The sequence below is a fragment of the Crotalus tigris genome, unplaced genomic scaffold (genome assembly GCF_016545835.1).
Source record: "Crotalus tigris isolate CLP2741 ecotype Arizona unplaced genomic scaffold, ASM1654583v1 scf7180000017568.12009008, whole genome shotgun sequence".
Classification (NCBI taxonomy): Eukaryota; Metazoa; Chordata; class Lepidosauria; order Squamata; family Viperidae; genus Crotalus; species Crotalus tigris.
The window spans coordinates 10,181,515-10,200,694 of record NW_024096478.1 but is presented as its reverse complement, the minus strand read 5'-3'; the positions used below and the strand labels follow the sequence as shown (position 1 = coordinate 10,200,694).

The following is a 19,180-nucleotide window of genomic DNA, read 5'->3' as shown; positions in this document are numbered from 1 at the left end:
TCGCCAAGACACTTTCAATTTTACGCGGGAGAAAACCTGAATAACCAAAGACCTACATACAAACACCCGCGAAAACCTCAGAAAACATATACATATACATACATGCATACACACACATACACTTATATATCCCAAAAATCTTGACTCAAATTCTACCAGCCTATGATGAGGCAGCTGCAACCGAAGCATTGTGTGAAAATAGATAGAATGAAAAAGATTAAGAAATCTGTCCAACAAATGTTTTTTGATGCTTCCCCAAAGAAGAACAAGCTATACTTAACATCCATTTTGGCCATCCTGGCTGAAAATGATGGAAACTGTCCAACAATCTAGAGGGAATCAGGCTGGAATAGTTAGTTGGTCAACATGTTTTCTTAACTAATACTTCTTATAGCTTTCCGTAAAACTACTGTTTCCTTGACCCCAAATTATTAATCTTGCCTTATTGCTTTTTCTTCTCCTTTTGCCATGGCCTTCCATACCCAACCCATGGTGACATCTGACACCTTTTTACCAAGAAAGGAAACTCTTCCTTTCCTTATGCAAAGCAGAACATGAATCCTGAAAAAGGCTCTGCTATTCTCCTTCCTTCCTTTTATTTCCTATTAGAATAGCTGAAACTGAAAAAAAAATGAAATACAGATAGTCCTCGACTTACAGCAGTTTGTTTAGTGACCAAAGTTACAACAGCACTGAAAAAGGGACTTATGACCGTTTTTCACCCTATGATTTTTGCAGCATCACCAAAGTCACATGATCAAAATTCAGACGCTTGGCAACTGACTCATATTTATGACGGCTGAAGTGTCCCAGGGTCATGTGGTCCCCTTTTGCAAACTTCAATGGGGAAGCAAAAGTCAATGGGGAAGCCAGATTCACTTAACAACCGGGTTACTAGCTTAATAACTGCAGTGATTCACTTAACAACTGTGGCAATAATGGTTGTAAAATGGGGCAAATCTCAGTTAACAAATATTTCACTTAGCAACATAAATTTTGGGCTCAATTGTGGTCGTAAGTCAAGGACTACCTGCACTGTACCATAGATACTACAATGCAATAAATAATGTTTTACATATTTATTGATTGGAGGCGATAGCCATAGCATACTTTTTCTTTCCTTTGTGATGATTTTCTGTTTAAAAAGCATTCTAAGCATTTTACTTGCCAAAATTCAGAAAAGCTTCTCCTATCAATGCTCTGCTTCTTTGTAGCAATGACGCAATATCTATTGCTTTACTTTTTGGAACACTTTTATCATCCAATTGTCAAGAAAAATGCTTCAGATCCTATCCTGGCTTTATAAGTAAGCCCGGACTCAATTCTACTACTGCTTACTAGCCATCTTCACCTTTCATAAATGTGCTTATTTAATTCTTAGATGTGAAAAGCTGGCTAGTGATGTTTGGCTTTCAACTCAGCAACATTATACCTGGTTTCCCAAGAGCAAAAATGTACTTCGTACCACCTCCTTATGAACTATCGGAATCGCAGGCATGTGAACATGGTCAGGTAAGCAGCGACTTTCTGCAGCTACATAATTTTCTTTGGCATTACATTTGGGGGTTGAAATCTAGGGGTGCTTTGCAAATGTCATAGGCATTTTTAAATTTTGTAGAATTTAAAGACCTTTCAAGATATGATAACACACCCATCTTGTATCCATTCCTTAACATCAGGAGAATGAGAAGAATGCACTGATCATGCCAATGCTTTTTGTGAAAGGGATTTATTTATTTTATTTATGAGACTTATATACTGCTTTAAGTGCAAGCACTCTCTAAGCGGTGTACACCAGTAAGCAATGTATATATATATTTACATTGCCCCCAACAATCTGGGTCCTCAGAAGGATGGAAGGCTGAGTCAACCTTGAGCCGGTGACATTTGAACCACTGACCTGCTGAACACAGTTAGCTAAAGTGGCCTGCAGTACTGCACTCTAACTGCTGCGCCACCTCGGCTCATATTTGAATGCTTCGCCTGGCCCTGTGGTTTTGTAAAGTTAACAATAACAAGCACAGCTGACATATGAGTAAAACTCATATGGATAGGATTGAATTAGCTCGATAGATTTTTATTGTAACTTTTGTTTAGAATTCTAGCATAAGATCTTTTGATATTTATATTTGAACTATTACATTAGCTATGATTAAAGAGTTTTTCTCCCCCAATGATCTGATAATAGCAGACAATGTTTGTATCTTTATACCTCAGCTCTATCAGAACAATAAGAGGCAATAACCAGTGCTGCAGAATTATCATAGCTGAATGTTGTATGTTAAAAAAAAATATAGCTTATTGAACAAATAATAGCTAAAATGGTTTTACTGTTAAATGAATTCTACTGAGATCTTTGATCTGAAGTTATCATATATTAGTTTTTACAAAGTCTATGCAGATTATGTCATAAGATGCTCATCTCATTAATTGGTCTGTACAACGTTGGTTTTTACTAATAGTATTGATAATCTTAACTTCCATAAAATTGTCCATACAATTTTTAAACTAGGCATCATTACATCTTGTGAAACAAATTCCATCTGTTAATTATGTAGTATACGAAAATCTTAGCTATTACTCTTATCAATAATTTCATTAGAACTTTTGTGAAAAATACTTTTTTTCACATCGTACATAATTCTATGCATTATACTAGACCTGGGCATTTTACAATCTGTGGATCATATCCGGCCCTTTGACTGCCTCTATTCAGCCCATGGTGGAAGCGGGAGGGGCACAAGAGTCCCACCTTTTTGTGTAGCCTTTGGGAAAATTAATTACCCACCCCTACATTATACACTATCATTTTTTCTGTTTATTATTTTTTTTAGGCTAAACTAATACATAGCTGAGTTGCAGTGTTTCTTTATGAGTGTTCCAATTAAAATGTTTCTTTGTTTTCATTTTTCTACATCTAATATTATTTTGGAGATTTTGCAGGTACAACTATACACTATGCTTTAATTTGATAACATTAAATTTGAACAAAACAAAGCTGTCTCTAAGGCAACTTATAAAATATACTTTTTTCAAATAAAATGATCTAATTACAAAAACTAAAAACAGCAAATCAGTATTGTTCAAAGTAAGTCATGTAATAATTTGAATAAAATACAGATTGAAACAAACACCAGGATGCCTTTGGGAAGAGAGTTCCAAATATGAAGCTATTTGAAAAACTCTGATCAGATTAATGCTCAGATTTGCATTGTACAACTCTATCAGGGCATCAGTTTGGTGCCTGGTGTGCTTCTTTAAAACATACCTTTAAAATTTAAATTGAACTAGAAATTGAACACAAATTATCAATGCTACTACATCCCATCATTCAAACCATTCACAATGGTTTGAAAGCAAGCAAAGCAATAATTGTTTTTATATTAGTTGAATTTTGCAAATTCCTTTTAAAGGCTACTCGAGGTAGGCTATATTTCAGTACTTTTCAGAACAATTTTATTTGACTAGATTGCTGCATTTGAGTATAATTTTTGACATAATTAAATAAATTAGAATTTCAGTCTGTATTTATCAATAATGTCTTTTCCCTTTTATTTTTGTTTCAGTTAATTACCGGCGTGCAGCAAACAACAGAGAGGCACAACCAAGCCTTCATGGCCCTTGAGGGACAAGTCATATCAAAAAAATTACATGCCCATCGTAGAGAGAAAGCAGGTCACTGGTTTGCAACCACTACTCCAATTATAGGTAAGGGGATCATGTTTGCTGTGAAAGAAGGCAAGGTAACCACCGGCATCTCAAGCACTGCAACGGAAGACAGCCGAAAAATTGCTTCAGTGCTGAACAATGCTTACTACTTGGACAAAATGCACTATAGCATAGAGGGGAAAGACACCCATTATTTTGTCAAGATTGGCTCCTCTGATGGTGATCTTGTCACCCTAGCCATGACAAGTGGACGCAAAGTATTGGACAGTGGTGTCAATGTTACAGTGTCCCAGCCAACCCTCCTAATCAATGGAAGGACTCGAAGGTTTACCAATGTTGAATTCCAATATTCTACTTTATTGATTAACATACGTTACGGTCTGACCCCAGACACTCTGGATGAAGAAAAGGCTAGAGTTCTGGACCAAGCTCGCCAGCGGGCTTTGGGGTCAGCCTGGGCCAAAGAGCAACAGAAGGCACGGGATGGCAAAGAGGGGAGCCGCCTGTGGACTGAAGGAGAGAAGCAGCAGCTTTTGAGCACAGGGAGAGTCCAAGGGTATGAAGGATACTATGTGCTCCCAGTAGAGCAGTATCCAGAGCTGGCAGACAGTAGCAGCAACATCCAGTTCTTAAGACAGAATGAAATGGGAAAGAGGTAACCAATCAATCTGCTGTCATCCTTGCCTGGATGAATCAGTAGTTACAACTGTTATCTCCTCTCCTAAGGAGATGAAGACCATCGGGGGCACTCGGCTGAGCTGCTTTGGGATAAAGGAGTGGCAAGTGAGCTCACATTTTTTGAGTCAAATGCTGCTGTTGGAAGGATTAAGAACTACATCCTGAAGTGGACTAAAGCCAGACTGAACACTTTTAAGTCACTTAAGTTCAAAAGTACCCCATAAATATTACCCACTTGTTGTGGGTCTAAAGAAAAAAATAATAATTTCACAACAAAAAAAAAGATTGAAAAAGAAGGCCTCATCTTATATTACCTCACTCCATTCACATGTGAGCAAATTTGTTCAAGAAATCTAAGAGGGCCACCCACCATCCACTAAGTCAGCTGATGAGAAAGATTCTTCAGGCTGCTTGTTTGATAACATTCTCGAGGTTTTTTTCATTTAAAAGCAAAATACAGGTGCATTTAATACATGACTTCTGGGGTGATTTGTGTGTAGCAACTGGAAGAAAGGAGAACAGGAGCAACAGAGCACTGGAAATAGGAACAGAAATATACTAAGGAATATAAATCTGAACTTGCACTCTGAGCCTGCTTATGTCTGGCCTAAGGTTAACTTATTCAAAGAGGGCAGAGTGTAAAGTTCAATTTGAAATTGTGGCTATAAATCACTACTGATAAATTTCATACTCTGTTTGTCTTTGAAGATTCCATTGTGGACAGTAACACAGTTGCAGGGTGTAGTCTGTTTAGATTCAGTAGTTTGTTGGTCAGTTCTGGTAGAGCTGTGGGCATTGTGTTAACACTGTTGCAAATGGGCACCAATTCAGATCACCCTGTACATACATCAGCCAGAAGGCACAATCACTGTTTCAGATTTTAAAAATAAAAAATATTAGTGTGTTTGTTTGGTCAAGAAACTGAGACAATCACATTATGGTCACTAAGAAAAATAAAAAAAAAATAAAAATAAAAAACAAGTCTAATAAGAACTTTGGTACAAAACTTTTTTGTATTATACATGTATGAATTGTTCATTGAGTTTTTATATTAATTTTAATTTGCTGCTAAGCAAAGAATAGAGACAGGCAAAGATAATTTATGGCAAAGTGTTTAAATTGTTTATACATAAATAAAGTCTCTAAAACCCCTGTAAATTTAATGTCTTCTGTTTTAGAAGCAAACAAGAAGCATAATAGAAAAATATACTGAGATGTACATTAAAATGCTGAATGTTGCATAAATGCAACAGAGAATATACTGCAGCTATAGGGGAAATTAGGAGCAGAAGTTATTTTAATTCAAATTAATTGTTTTATTTAATTAAAATGATTTGCCACATGTGTAGTAAAATGATTTTAAAAGACCATTGGCAAGTAAGAATAAGAAAATTGTTCAACAGAGAGTTATCATGTGCCATATGGGTGTGGGTGTATATACACAAAACACACACACACACACATTAAGGTCATTAATTTCACTTTAGTCAGTGCAGGAATTCAAATTAAAGCATCCCCAGCAGATTATTATCTGATTTCTGTCTGATGCATTCTATGAAAGAAAGCCTAACTCACTTCTAAGTAATTGACTATAGAACTACTAAATTCTAAAGAATGTCAATATACAATATGGAATCTGCCTTTCTGTAACGTAAAACAATTATCCTGTGTTCTGACATCCTGCAATTATGCAGAACAAGTCTTGATTTTTCTTCTGTATGGCATCTTTTCAGGTACTTGAAGACTGCTGTGTCATTCCTTAAGTCTTCTCAAAGCTAAACATTCCCAGTTCCTTCCATCTCTCTTGATTGCTAGTACATTGATCATCCTCATCACCTTCTCTGAACCTGGTGCAGCCCCTCTGAAATGTACTGAAAAGCATGGTTCCTAGAATCATTAAAATGGTGTCTGACTAATATGGAATTAAATTCAAGTATTATTCACAATTTAAAAACTAATTCTGAAAATTGTGCTTTAATGAACACATTTCTTTTCTCCATACAGTAGAAACAACAGTGAACTCTTTAACTTAGAGATGAATGCTGATGAATTACTGCATATAAAAAAGCATGCAAGCAAACTGGGAATGGTATTGCTTAAACAGCCCTATATTCTGGCTCCAAATTTCAGTTCTGTGATGCTAAAATGAATATGGGATTTCGGAATGCACCTACCCAAATACTAAGCAACCATTCCATTGTCTTGACTGCATTTCCTTTAAAGGCAGTATTATTGCAAACACAGAGTGTTAAGCCATCTGTCAAACACTATTACTCATTAGTAACCCAAATGTGTGAGATAAGTAAAACTGTATAAAAAGTGAGAATGATTACAACGCCATTACTGCTTACAGAGAATCCTTGACTTACAACCATTCATTCAGTGACTGTTCAAAGTTACGACGGAGCTGAATGAATAATGGTTCTGAGTCAGAGTTACAGCAGATCCAGCCCCTCCCCCCATGATCATGTGATCTTGATCTGGACACAGCTAAACACCCTGCAATTACAGCTAAACACCCTGCATATGATTGTTATTTGCAACTTTCCTTTCTGACTTCAATGGCTGGCAGGGAGGGTCAAAGTTCATTGGGGTAAGTCTCTTCCATCTAAACACTCTTTGCCAGTTGCTTTGTGCTTACACTTTGCTGACCATTCACACATCCTCATGCAGTCCCCAACCTATGCCATACCCCTGCATATCCTCTCCAACCCATGTGGCACTTCTTGAACACTGCCTTGAATTCCCATATCCCTGCCCTGACCCACATAGCACCTCTTGTGCACCCCACACATACCTCCCTCTCTCGTTGCAAATATCTTCCCGCCACTCTGCTCTTAAGACTGTGCAGCTCTTGTCCAGGAAATTACAGTGGCCTTTCAAGCCACGGCCACCGGCACCACGGCTACCAGCCACGCTTGCAGCCTCTCCCCCTCCCCTTGTCCCTTCTTTGGCCCGGGAGGGAGGGAGGGAGGAAGGACAGTGAGAAGGAAGGAAGGGAGGAAGGAAGGAGATTGGAATGAGAAGCAGGGAGGCAGAGAAAGAGGGGGGGTAGGGATGGAGGGAGGGAGCAAGGAAGGAAGGAGAGAAAGGGAGGCTCTGAGGGAATTCCTGCCTTAGCACTTGGCCACCAGCAGCACTGCTGCCCTTTTGCCATCCCCTTGCCCCCTCCTCCTGGCCTATCCTGATGGTCTCCCATCCTATCGCTAGGGATGCTTTGGTTACAAAGCCGGGTCTCCTCACATGGAGAGGAAAGGGGCCTCCCTCTGGTGACTTGGGAGCTCGAGGGCTGGGCTGGATGCTTGCCCTCTGCTGACCAGGGCTCTGGGCAGTCCATGCTACTGTCCAGGAGTGCCCCACGCCGACCAAGTGGGATGGCAAGGCTTCACCCTCTACACTGGAGACCCCCACATCCCCCACACAGCCCCATCCACACACCCCACAGGCAACCCACGACCTGAGTGATGCTGAGCTGGCCACACATACCCCGGCCATTGCCACTTGTCAAAAAGTTGCAAAAGGTGATCACATGATCCTGGGACACTGTGACCGTCATAAGTATGAATCAGTTGCCAAGCATCCAAATGTAAATCATATGACTCTGGGGATGCTGCAACAGTCATAAGTGTACCATTGTAACTTTGAACAGTCACTAAGCGAACTGTTGTAAGTCGAGGACTACCTGTACTTCATCACTTTTTTCCTTTTTTTTTCTTTTGGGTCATCAACTTTTTGATACCTTGCTCGACTGGTGATACTCGAATATTGCCATATCCTAAAAGTGGTACAATCAGTGAAAAGGTTGAAAAGCCCTGCTCTAATGCCCTGCCTTGCACCATTGTGAACATGCCACAACCCACATGGTATCTCTTACACTGCTACACACACCCTCCCAGATCTGCACAGAACCTCTTGCGTACCACTCTGGACCCTCCCTTCCCACAAAGCACTTCTCTTTGCTGTGCACCCCCACACATCCACATCAAACCACATAGACCTTTGTGTACTAGATACCCTCCCTGACTTACACAGTTCCTCTCACACATTGTTGAATACCCCTATGTCTCATCCCTAGTCCCTCCACACCCTGAAGGCCCTCTCCCTCCCCCATCTTGCGGCAGCCACTTACCTGCCTCCCTGCCTGCCTGGAACTTGCAACTTTTTGCCATTTCCCAACTGATTTTGGTTATGGGAAGCCAGCAGAAATTTGCCTCGTCCAGCCTCCATTGGCTTCAGTTAACCACAGTAACTGAGACTTCAAGGTTTGCTGTTGCTAAGCAACAGAGTTGTGCATTGCGACTGCATCAGTTAGTGATGGAAATTTCAAACCTTTGTGGTTGTAAATTGAGGACTATCTATACCTGAAGTTCATTTCTGAAAGCAGCAATGAACGGGAGACCTCTGTGCTTGCCACTGGTATGCCAGTATGAACCAAACAAACACAGGTACTCTTCGACTTACAACAGTTTTTTTTAGCGACCATTCAGAATTACTGTGGCACTGAAAAAAGTGATTTATGACCATTTTTCGCACTTGGGACCGTTACAGCATCCCCATCATCATGTGATCAAAATTCAGACGTTTGGCAACTGACTCATATTTATGATGATTGCAGTGTCCCTTTTGTGAGCCTCTGACAACAAAGTCAGTGGAAGCCAGATTCACTTAACAACCGTGTTACCAACTTAATAAATGGTAGTGATTCACTTAACAACTGTGGCAAGAAAGGTTGTAAAATGGGGAAAAAACTCACTCAATAAGTATCCCATTCAGCAACAGAAATTTTGGGCTCAATTGTAGTCGTAAGTTGAGGACGACCTGATACTAGTGCTTGCTTCCCATAGAACAGCAATATTTCTACCAGACTGGAACAGAGTACTACAAGTCAGTAAAACACACACTGGAGCGGGATGGATGTATTCGCTTCACTGCCTCAAAATTGCTTATGAATTGTTCTCAGCAGGATCAGACTTCATGCTGATGTTTGGTTCAGATGCCACCAATAATGTATGTGTTGTATAGGTATGAATAAGAGAGACAGCTGGTTGCAAAACTCTTCAAAGTACAACTCAGAAAAAGTGTTGTGAAAAATAGTATAAACATTTTATTTCACTAATAAGCAGCACACTAACAACAAAAAAGAGAACTGGTATTTCTGGTTTTTTGCTTTAAATAAACATTTATTCAGAAAAAAAAAACTTCATGCAGGTTCAATTACTACCTTTACAGTCTGTCTATTATGCACTATTTCATGCTTTTGAATGGAGTAGTTTAGTAAGTTTTAGTAGAGGAGAGAGAAGAGAGAGAGAGAAATTGCTATTGAAACATTTTTTTGAGTTTATAATTATTACTAGATAATTAATTTAGACATACTAAGACATATACTATATTAGGTTTGTTTTTTTTAAAAAAATGCCAGTAGTTCTTTTGCATTTCTAATTAACTTGGTGATGATGTTTGTACTCTACAGCTAGAGATAGAAAAAGAAATGTCAGTGTTTAACCATGAAACCACAGGGTGGCAGTCTTGTCAAAGTCTTCAGAGACTAAACCCAACAACTTCTGAATCTAGAGTTAATAGGGATCATTTTTCATTTATGGGATGTCAAAGAAATATTTGTGTGTTTATAAATTATACAGTTGAATATAACAATGAGACAAAGCTATTTAAAAAAAGGCTTAATCCATCCAAAATTTTGCACTTTTTTTTCTTTATCCAGTCTTTTAAAGAAAAACAAGAAGAATCTATATATTACCCTGCTCTCTCTTAAACAGTCCAGCAAAGAAAATTAATCACAATATCTAACCTATTTACAAATATAGAAGAATGAATATCCTTGAATTAGATCAACTGGTCATTTGAGAGATATGCTACTAGCTGATCCACTCCAATACATAAGTGATTTTAAACAATTTCTCAAAATGTATATTCATTTTGATCTCAAATTATAGATATTTGTTATATATAATAGCCCATTAATTACCAGCAAAGTATGAAGCATCTTATAGCACAGGGCTAAAGTATTTATTTAGTTTAAAATTAACTATAATAGATAACAGCTGTAACATGCACTACAGCCCATCAGAACTCACGGAGTTGCTTGGAGTTATGCAATATAATTAGTGGTGATGTTGATGGTGATGATGATGATGATGGATTCACAGTCTAAGACTGGTGAAAACTTAATAATTCAAGGTCTAACCAAGGACCGAAAAATTATTAATGTAGTGCCTAAAGATATAGGCAATTCCAAGCAAGCTTTCAGTGTGCATTTGTGTGTGTATGTGTGTGTGTGTGTGTGTGTGTGTGTGTGTGTGTGTGTGAGAGAGAGAGAGAGAGAGAGAGAGAGAGAGAGAGAGAGAGAGAGAGAGAGAGAGAGAGAAGGTGTGTTTAGTAAAATTAGGGTAAATTCAAAATTTCCAAATATTGAGAGAGTTCTTTAAGTTATTATTATTATGGTTGATCACATAATTAAGCCAGATGTTTAGACTGGAATTGGCATTTTTTATTCCCCTAGCAAGTCCTTCCCAAAGACTTGGAATAGGCAGATCTCTAGGCAGATATTTGATAGTTTTAAAGGCATTGTTGCAATATGTTAGCTGTTCTAAGAAATTACTATTACTATAATATGGATCATCGCACAGTCAGCCAGATGTTCAGACTGGATTTGGCATTTTGTCTACCTATCGAGTCCTTACCCAGGACCTGGGATAGGCAGATGTGGATGTTTGATGGTATTACAGATATCGTCGCAGGATGGAAGCAGTTCCTAATAAGGCCGCCTTTTGCAATTGACTAATAGCGAATTTGTCAATGCCAATGGTGTTCAAGTGGTGCTCCAGTTGTTTTGGGATTGCACCCAAGGAGCCTATGACTATTGGTACTACCCTTGCTTGCTTTTGCCACAGTCTTTCTATTTCTATTTGTAGGTCTTTGTATTTTGTTATCTTCTCCAGTTCTTTCTCTTCTATTCTGCTGTCTCCAGGCACTGCCACGTCCACTATCCAGACTTTTTTGTCTTTCTTATCGACAATTGTTAAGTCTGGGGTGTTATGTTGCAGGTGCTTGTCTGTTTGAATTCTGAAGTCCCAGAGCAGTTTAATTTTATCATTTTCTATGACTTTCTCTATTTTATGATCCCACCAGTTTTTGCTTACAGGCAAATGATATTTTTTGCAGATCTTCCAATGCACCATTGTTGCTACTTTGTCATGCCGCTGCTTATAATCAGTCTGTGCAATCTTCTTGCAACAGCTTACCAAGTGGTCCACTGTTTCTTCAGCTTCTTTGCATAGGCGGCACTTACTGTCTGTTGCTGTCTTCTCAATTTTGACTTTGTATGCATTTGTCCTTAAGGCTTGGTCTTGTGCAGCTAGAATTAGTCCCTCGGTCTCTTTCTTCAATTTTCCTGCTCTTAGCCATTGCCAGGTTTTATTATTATCTGCTTTCCCAGCTATTTTTTTCATGTATTGGCCATGTAGTGCTTTGTCTTCCCATGCCTCTATTCTGTTCTTCATTTGGTCTTTCTTGTAGGCCAGTTTGGTCTCTCCAGTAGTTAGTAAGCCTTCCTGATATACTAATTTCAGTGCATCTTCATCATTGTTCTTCAGATATTCTTCCAAAGCCATTTTTTCTTCTTCAACCATCTGATGTACTTGTAGCATTCCACGCCCACCTATTTGCCTTGGTAGATAAAGTCTATCAATGTCACTGCGTGGATGAAGGGCATGATTCATTGTCATTATTTTTCTGGTCTGCCTATCCATTGCTTTTAGTTCTGCTTGAGTCCAGTCCACTATTCCAGCTGTGTACCTAATGACTGGGATTGCCCAGGTGTTGATTGCCTTTATGGTATTTCCTCCATTGAGTTTGGACTTTAAGATCTTCTTCACTCTCTTGATGTATTCACCTCTAATCTTTTTCTTGACTTCAGTGTGCTTGATGTTGTCAGCTTGAAGGATACCCAAGTATTTGTAGTACTCTTCCTCATCCAGACTCTTAATGTTATTTTCGTGGGGCATCTTGATTCCTTCAGTTTTCACTATTTTTCCTTGTTTGATAGTAAGTGTGGCACATTTGTCCAAGCCAAACTCCATTACAATATCTTGGCTATATATACGGACAGTGTTGAGCAGCGATTCTATTTCAGATGATGTTTTTCCATACAGCTTCAGATCATCCATATAAAGGAGGTGGGATAGTCTGGCAGATGTTTTTGATGTTTGATAGCCATGTCCTGAGTTATTCAGTATTGTTGACAGAGGAAACAGTGCAATAACAAATAGTAATGGTGATAATGAATCTCCTTGAAATATTCCTCTCTTGATATTAACCTCTCCCAGCTTCTCACCATTGATTTGCAACTGTGTCTTCCATTGTGCCATCGATCTTTGCACAAATTTTCTGATGTTTCTACTGACTCCTGTTATTTCTAGGCACTTTATTATCCAATCATGTGGCAGAGAGTCAAATGCCTTTTTGTAGTCAATCCATGCCACATTCAGGTTGGTCTTCCTTCTCTTGCAGTTTTCCAAGATCATTTTGTCTATTAGGAGTTGATCTTTTGTTCCTCTGCTATTGGGCGGTTTCCTTTCTGCTCAGGTGGAAAGAGATTGTTTTCAACTAGATGCTGTTGTACTGCATCAGCTACCACACCAGTTAGTAATTTGAAAGTTGTTGGTAAGCAGGTAATTGGCCTGTAGTTACCTGGTGTTGCCCCTTTTGCTGGATTTTTCATTATTAGGTAGGTTTTCCCAGTTGTTAGCCACTTTTCAATTTCTCCTCCTTGTAGTATATTGTTGAACTGTTTGGCAATGAGTGGGTGTATAACAGTTAGATGTTTCAACCAAAACCCATGCAGTTCATCTTCACCTGGTGCTGACCAATTTTTGATTTTCTTTGCTCTTTTTTCTACCATTTTTGTTGTTATTACTAGTTCTTTCATTTCAACTTCTGTTTTATTTGCATCCACCTCTTTTAACCAAGCCGCATCCTTGTTGTATTTCTTTGGGTTATCCCATATCTGCTTCCAGAACTGCACTGTTTCTTCTTGTCAGGTACTGACTGATTCCTTGCAGTTTCTCCATTGATGGATTGGTAGAAACGTTTCTGATTGGATTGAAATTGGAGGTTCTGCCTATAGTTTGCAATTCGAGCTTCATATCTACTGATTTTCCTGGCTATAGCTGTTATTTGTTGCTTTATTATTTCCAGTGCTTCCTTGATCTTCCTTGTTTCTAAGTGGTATTTCTTGATTAGTATTCTTTGGTCTTCTTGTTCTTCAGCTTCTTTTCTTTCATCTGTTCTAGCTTGCTTGCATGTGATCTTAACTTGCTGATCTTATTTTCTAGTCTAACCTTCCATTTTTCTGGTGCACTGTTTGTTTGTTTTTCTTTTTTGTTGATTTTGCATCCCAGGTATTCTGTTATAACTGCAGCTGTGCTGTACATTAGTTGGTTTGTTTCTTGCAGTGAATTGGTGCTTATACTTGATATTGCAGTATTTGCATCTTTTAATGCTTGTGCTAGCTGTTTCTTTGGAACAAGCTTCAATGCAGGCAGCCTTATTCTGTTGTTTTTGTGCTGTTCTAGATGCTCAGTTATTCTTTGTTTCAATTCTTTTATTTCTTTAGTTAGAGGGTTTTGTTCTTCCTGAGGAAGAGGTGCCTGGTTTCCAAATGAGAACAGTTGTATATCTCTGCTGGATTCCTTCACTGCCAACTCCCCCTGGTTTGCCTCTACATTCTGAATTACTTCTGGTAACGCTTTGATTTCTTTGCCCTGGGTAAACCTTTGCAGTTCGTCCAATTCTGTTTCTGTGAATATTTTATTTCGTGTTATAAATCGGCGTTGATCTGCTAGTCTCTGTTCTGTTATTTCTGATTCTGGATGTTGTTCTTTCCAGAACTGGTGCATTCGTTTTAGATATCCTCTTCTTGTTGGACTTGATCTGTAGTAACAGATCATTATTTCTTTGTTTTCCATCACTGTGTATCTGCGACGGGTAAACACCTTTTCTTCCAGTAGTTCTGCAGCTGCTGGCCCTGGTTGCTCAGCCAACAGTCCTGAGTCCTATAACCCATTTTTCACCAGATATCCAGGAACTCCAATATCTAGTGCAGACCTTGTTAACCCGGGCGACGTCCGAGCCGGTATGGCATTCTGTAATTTGCGTCTCGCCATATTTTTTATGGGAGAGACACTCTTTGTCTGACTCCTCTGATGAGACCTGTCCAGTATGGTTGAACCTCTGGCATAGCTCTCATCTTCCTCAGAGTACACAAGCCCCACAACCACGTCAAGGTAGTGTCTCACTGGGGGACTATAATATTATTATTATTATTATTATTATTATTATTATTATTATTATTATTATTATTATTATTATTATGTGACACAGTAAATTTTTTAGTCATCCAAGATGCTTCAAAGACTCTTCCCTTTGTGAAATTTGTAAATTTTGTAATGGCAGATTACAAAATTCTAACTCAGGTTGCTTTTGCCTATTCATTGTAATTTTTTTTAAAGGAGTACCATGGTGGCCTAGTGGTGAAGATGCTCACCTCTTAGTCAGAAGGTTGAGAGCTCAATCCTAGATAGCAGCAGATGTTTCTCTTCTAGGGTGGAAAGAAAAAATATCTGCTGTGAACTTCACATGGTATCAGGAAGGGCATCCAGCCAGTAAACCCTCAGCTCAATCCAGTTGCCTCAAGTCTATCCTGAACTAAGGAATTACAGAGTCATAAAAAGAGGGTATTTTTATTGTAATATTTTCAAAAATATATTGTATCCTAAAGTTCTGTCATTGCCCAAATAATATGTTAGTCTGTCACTTAATGATAACCGAACAATTCAAGAACAATCTGGAGAACTTTCCCAGCCTTTGTTATTTTTTTAGGTTATAAATTAGCTATTAAGCAATATGTGAAATAAAATGTGGAGAGAGGATTAGGACTTTAGTTTGATTTTAATGTTTTCTTCAAGGCTTATCAACAAATGAAGTATTCATTATTGGCTCTGGGATCAACAATGCCGAAAATGTATCTTGCTTAGTATATATCTTAGCACAGTATTATTTCAGGCTATCTGCTATAGATCATAGCTTTAAGGAAAATAAAATGTTATTTAGTGCTGGAAGCCTGAATCACATACTAAATTTCACACTGATCAGCTTTTGGTATTCAACTGCATCGATAGATGCAAACAAATGTTAGCAATTAATCCATGCTAACTGAAAATTGGGGCATCATATAGTTTTATGTCTTTCTCAGTCTGCTTGAATTGGCAGGTATGTGACTACTAATGGGTTCTTTCAATTGGTTTGTCATATTTATCTAAACTGTTGTAATTTCACTTACAGTGAAGTTTCATTAAAAAGCTCTACAAGCTAAACAAAACAAAGAGAATTCCAGGCACTATCAGTATTGGATGCCTTTGCAAAGGAAACACATTTATGCCTATTCTTATGCCATGGGTTTTATGTAGCAAAGAAATTTTCTAAAGATCAGTTGATCAGAATACCAAAGCTAAAAGGCTTTGCCTTTTCATATTTAACTGCCGCTCACCCTCTACTTCACTTCCTTACACAATACACCATGAAATGAATGAGCATTAGGAGGGAATATATATGAGACTGAACTTCTTGCTTTAAACTTAACTAGAAATGCTGCATAACTGCTTTAAACTTAACTAGAAATGTGCTCTAGGTTCTTCAAATTAGAGTTTCTTTTTTTATATTCATTTCAGACTGAAAGTCTGCCATCAGTTATCTTATTTTACCTACCCCTTAGTTCTTTTGAACTTCAAAGAAAATCACAGACCTTTTCTTTTCACTGGCTGTTTCTTTTTAAAAAATAATACGCACAGAGCTTTCTGGAACTGCAAGTTACCTGATAGGAAAAGATGCCAGAATGACATTATACCACAGGTATGAGGAATGTATAATAACAAAATAGTACAAAGCCTAGATTTTAAAAGAAAACATGCCATAAAGAAAATGACAACCCAAAATATGGATATTTCTGTAGCCAAAACATATAGTAATTAAGTTTTCATTGCTTATATTGCCTAAGTTTAAAAAAACACAGCTATGCAACATCAACAAAAGACAGGACGTATGTTATATTTTGATATAGTTTTGTAATTCAGTTTGTGCCAAAGATTCAGTCAAAGGCGATGTGTTATGTATGTACTTGGCCTGCAGGAAACAGAGACAGTTATTTATTGAGGAACACCAGAATTGGAAATGGAGTGATGACGGATTCCCCTTAGTTTCAATTCCTCCATATTTAGAATACTCTTATCCAAACTGGTGCTCTCTAGAAGTGTCCCTTCCTTCCTTCCTTCCTTCCTTCCTTCCTTCCTTCCTTCCTTCCTTCCTTCCTTTCCTTCCATCCATCCATCCATCCATCCATCCTTTCTGTTGGATTATTTGTTGTTGTTAGTTGCAAAGTCATGTCTGACCCATTGTGACCTCATGGACAATGTTCCTCCAGGCTTTCCTGTCCTCTACCATCTTCTGGAGTCCATTTACATTCCAGGTTCCTATGGAAAAAAGATCTTTACAGCATTGGACTTTCCTTTCACCATCAGATGCATCCATAGCTGAGCGTCCTTTTGGCTTTGACTCAGTCTCTTCACTCTTTCTGGTGCTACTAGTACTAGCCCTCTGCTCTTCCCCAGTAGCATATTGGACACCTTCCAACCTGAGGGGCTCATCTTCCAGCATCAGATCTTTTTGCCTAGATCCATAAATCCATAATGCAGGGCCCCAGATTAGGAAAATACATTTTTGAGCAGATTTAGGCAGCTTATGAACCACATTCTAATTTCACATAGATTTCTGGATTGATCTTAAACCTGCTTTGCAAAAAAAAAAAAAATATCCATTCAGATAAAGTGACAGCTTGGGACACAAAGAACAGAGTGTTGGAAAATGAACAATAAAAAGAGAAAATGTATATCAGGAACAAAGTGGTATATCCACTCTTTTGGCTCTCTCTCTCTATTATTGTTTACTGTTTACTTCACATAGACCCATACCCCTTATAATTCACAGGTATTTATGAGGAAACATTGTCCTTGAGAGAGAAAAAAATTAAAAGGATTCACCCAGCTGTAAATAGTTTATCCGACAGAAAAGGATTTCTATATTTACCTGGAAAGAGGACATTTCCTCTTCATTTCCTATTGCATTTTTAGAATGGAACTATTTTACCTGATTTGCATGTAGCCAAAGCTACTTGGATCCTGGATTATTGATCCCTGTGGGATTTAAGGCTGAATCAACCTATCCTACTAGATACCCTAAGGACCTTTGTAGCCTGACACCAGCTTCTGTACTGGGTAGCAGGTTGGTACTCCCTGTTCACCACCTACCCTTTATGGTGCACCTCATAGGCTTCTCAATCTCACATTCTGTGTCAACCTTACTCTGATATGGAAGAAAGTGGGAGATCTCACAGCCTGTGATGTTCTTCTGGTTATTAAAAGGTCAAAAATCAAATTAAGTTAAATAATTCTACCAACTGGTATAGAGGGATGATAGCAAAATGATGTACTTTTTTATTTTTGGAGGTAAATAAAACAATCTCATAAGACATGTACAAAATCAAGCGCTATTAAATGAAGGAAAGAAAATATCTTTTCAATAAAATTGGTTATTACAAAGTTTCCCAGATCCCAATTAGCTAATAAGAAGAAAAGCCAAACTATAATGATCTGGACAGATCACAAAGGGCACCTGATCTGCAACAAATGCAGAGCTCTTTCACAATCTCTTGATGGATACTAGAGAGAGTTATTATTATTATGGTTTGTTACACAGTCAGACAGATGTTCAGACTGGATTTGGCATTTTTATCCACCTATCAAGTCCTTCCCAAGGACCTGGGATAGATAGATGTTGATGTCTGATGGTTCTAGGTTTTATCTAACACCATCAGACTAAGCTGTTTTGAGTAAAGCTGCCTTTTGCAATTAAGTGATGGTGAATTTGTCAATGCCGGTGGTGTTCAAATGCTCCTCCAGTTGTTTTGTGATTGCACCCAAGACAACTGTTATTATTGGCACTATCATTGCTTTCTTTTGTCACAGTCACTCTATTTCTATTTGCAGGTCTGTTTTAGTCATCTAAGGCAATGGTCCCCAACATTTGCGGCTTGGTAGAATGGCGGGAAAGGGGAACCAGGCTGTGCAAGCTCGACCTGTGCAAGTCGAGATGCTCATGCATATGCACACGCATCAGCTTACTGCTCACGCAAGCTGAGCGGTGCACACATGTGCGCATCAGCCCACCACTTGCACAGCCCAGTTCCGAATAGACCACGGCCTGGTATTGAGCTGCACCTGGGGTTGGGGGACCCCTGATCTAAGGTGCTTTGTCATCTTTTCCAGTTCTTTCTCTTCTATTCTGTAGTCTCTAGGTACTGCCATGTCCACTACCCTGACTTTTTTGTCTTTCGCATTGACCTAAAGCATCTTTACTACATGGGGATGTGAACTCACTATCTAGGCAGTTTGTTTTCATTTCTATATTTTTCCTGTTTATGATGGTGCCCCTTAATATGTATTATTACAATGTCGCCAAATAAGCCAATACACCTCTTTCAGGAAACAGAAAGCCAAACTTTGAGAGTTCTCTTAATTTGATGATAGGAAGAAGATGGAATACAATTCAATTTTCAAACTGCAGATTACAAGCTTTGTTTTCACTATGCAGGCAGCTACATAACATTACTTACTATGAACCCAAAAGTCAACAGGCATCTATATCATTCTCCATGCTGCTACACCATCACTGGTTTTTAACAATCCATACTTTAAACAACAGGTAA

The 19,180-nt window shown here is 38.5% G+C and overlaps 1 protein-coding gene across 6 annotated transcripts in view; it reads left to right on the top strand.

Moving 5' to 3' along the window:
• Window positions 1-5,505, top strand: part of TENM2 (teneurin transmembrane protein 2) — an 869,909-nt gene extending 864,404 nt beyond the window's left edge. For 5 of the 6 annotated variants that reach the window (XM_039353419.1, XM_039353411.1, XM_039353429.1 and 2 more), the window contains 2 exons: window positions 1,382-1,512; window positions 3,567-4,328. In XM_039353419.1, the coding sequence (XP_039209353.1) occupies window positions 1,382-1,512; window positions 3,567-4,328 (893 nt within the window). Of the gene's footprint in view, window positions 1-1,381; window positions 1,513-3,566 lie in introns of all 6 variants that reach the window. The other variant, XM_039353403.1, reaches the window with a different exon arrangement.
• Window positions 5,506-19,180: the final 13,675 nt, after the last annotated feature.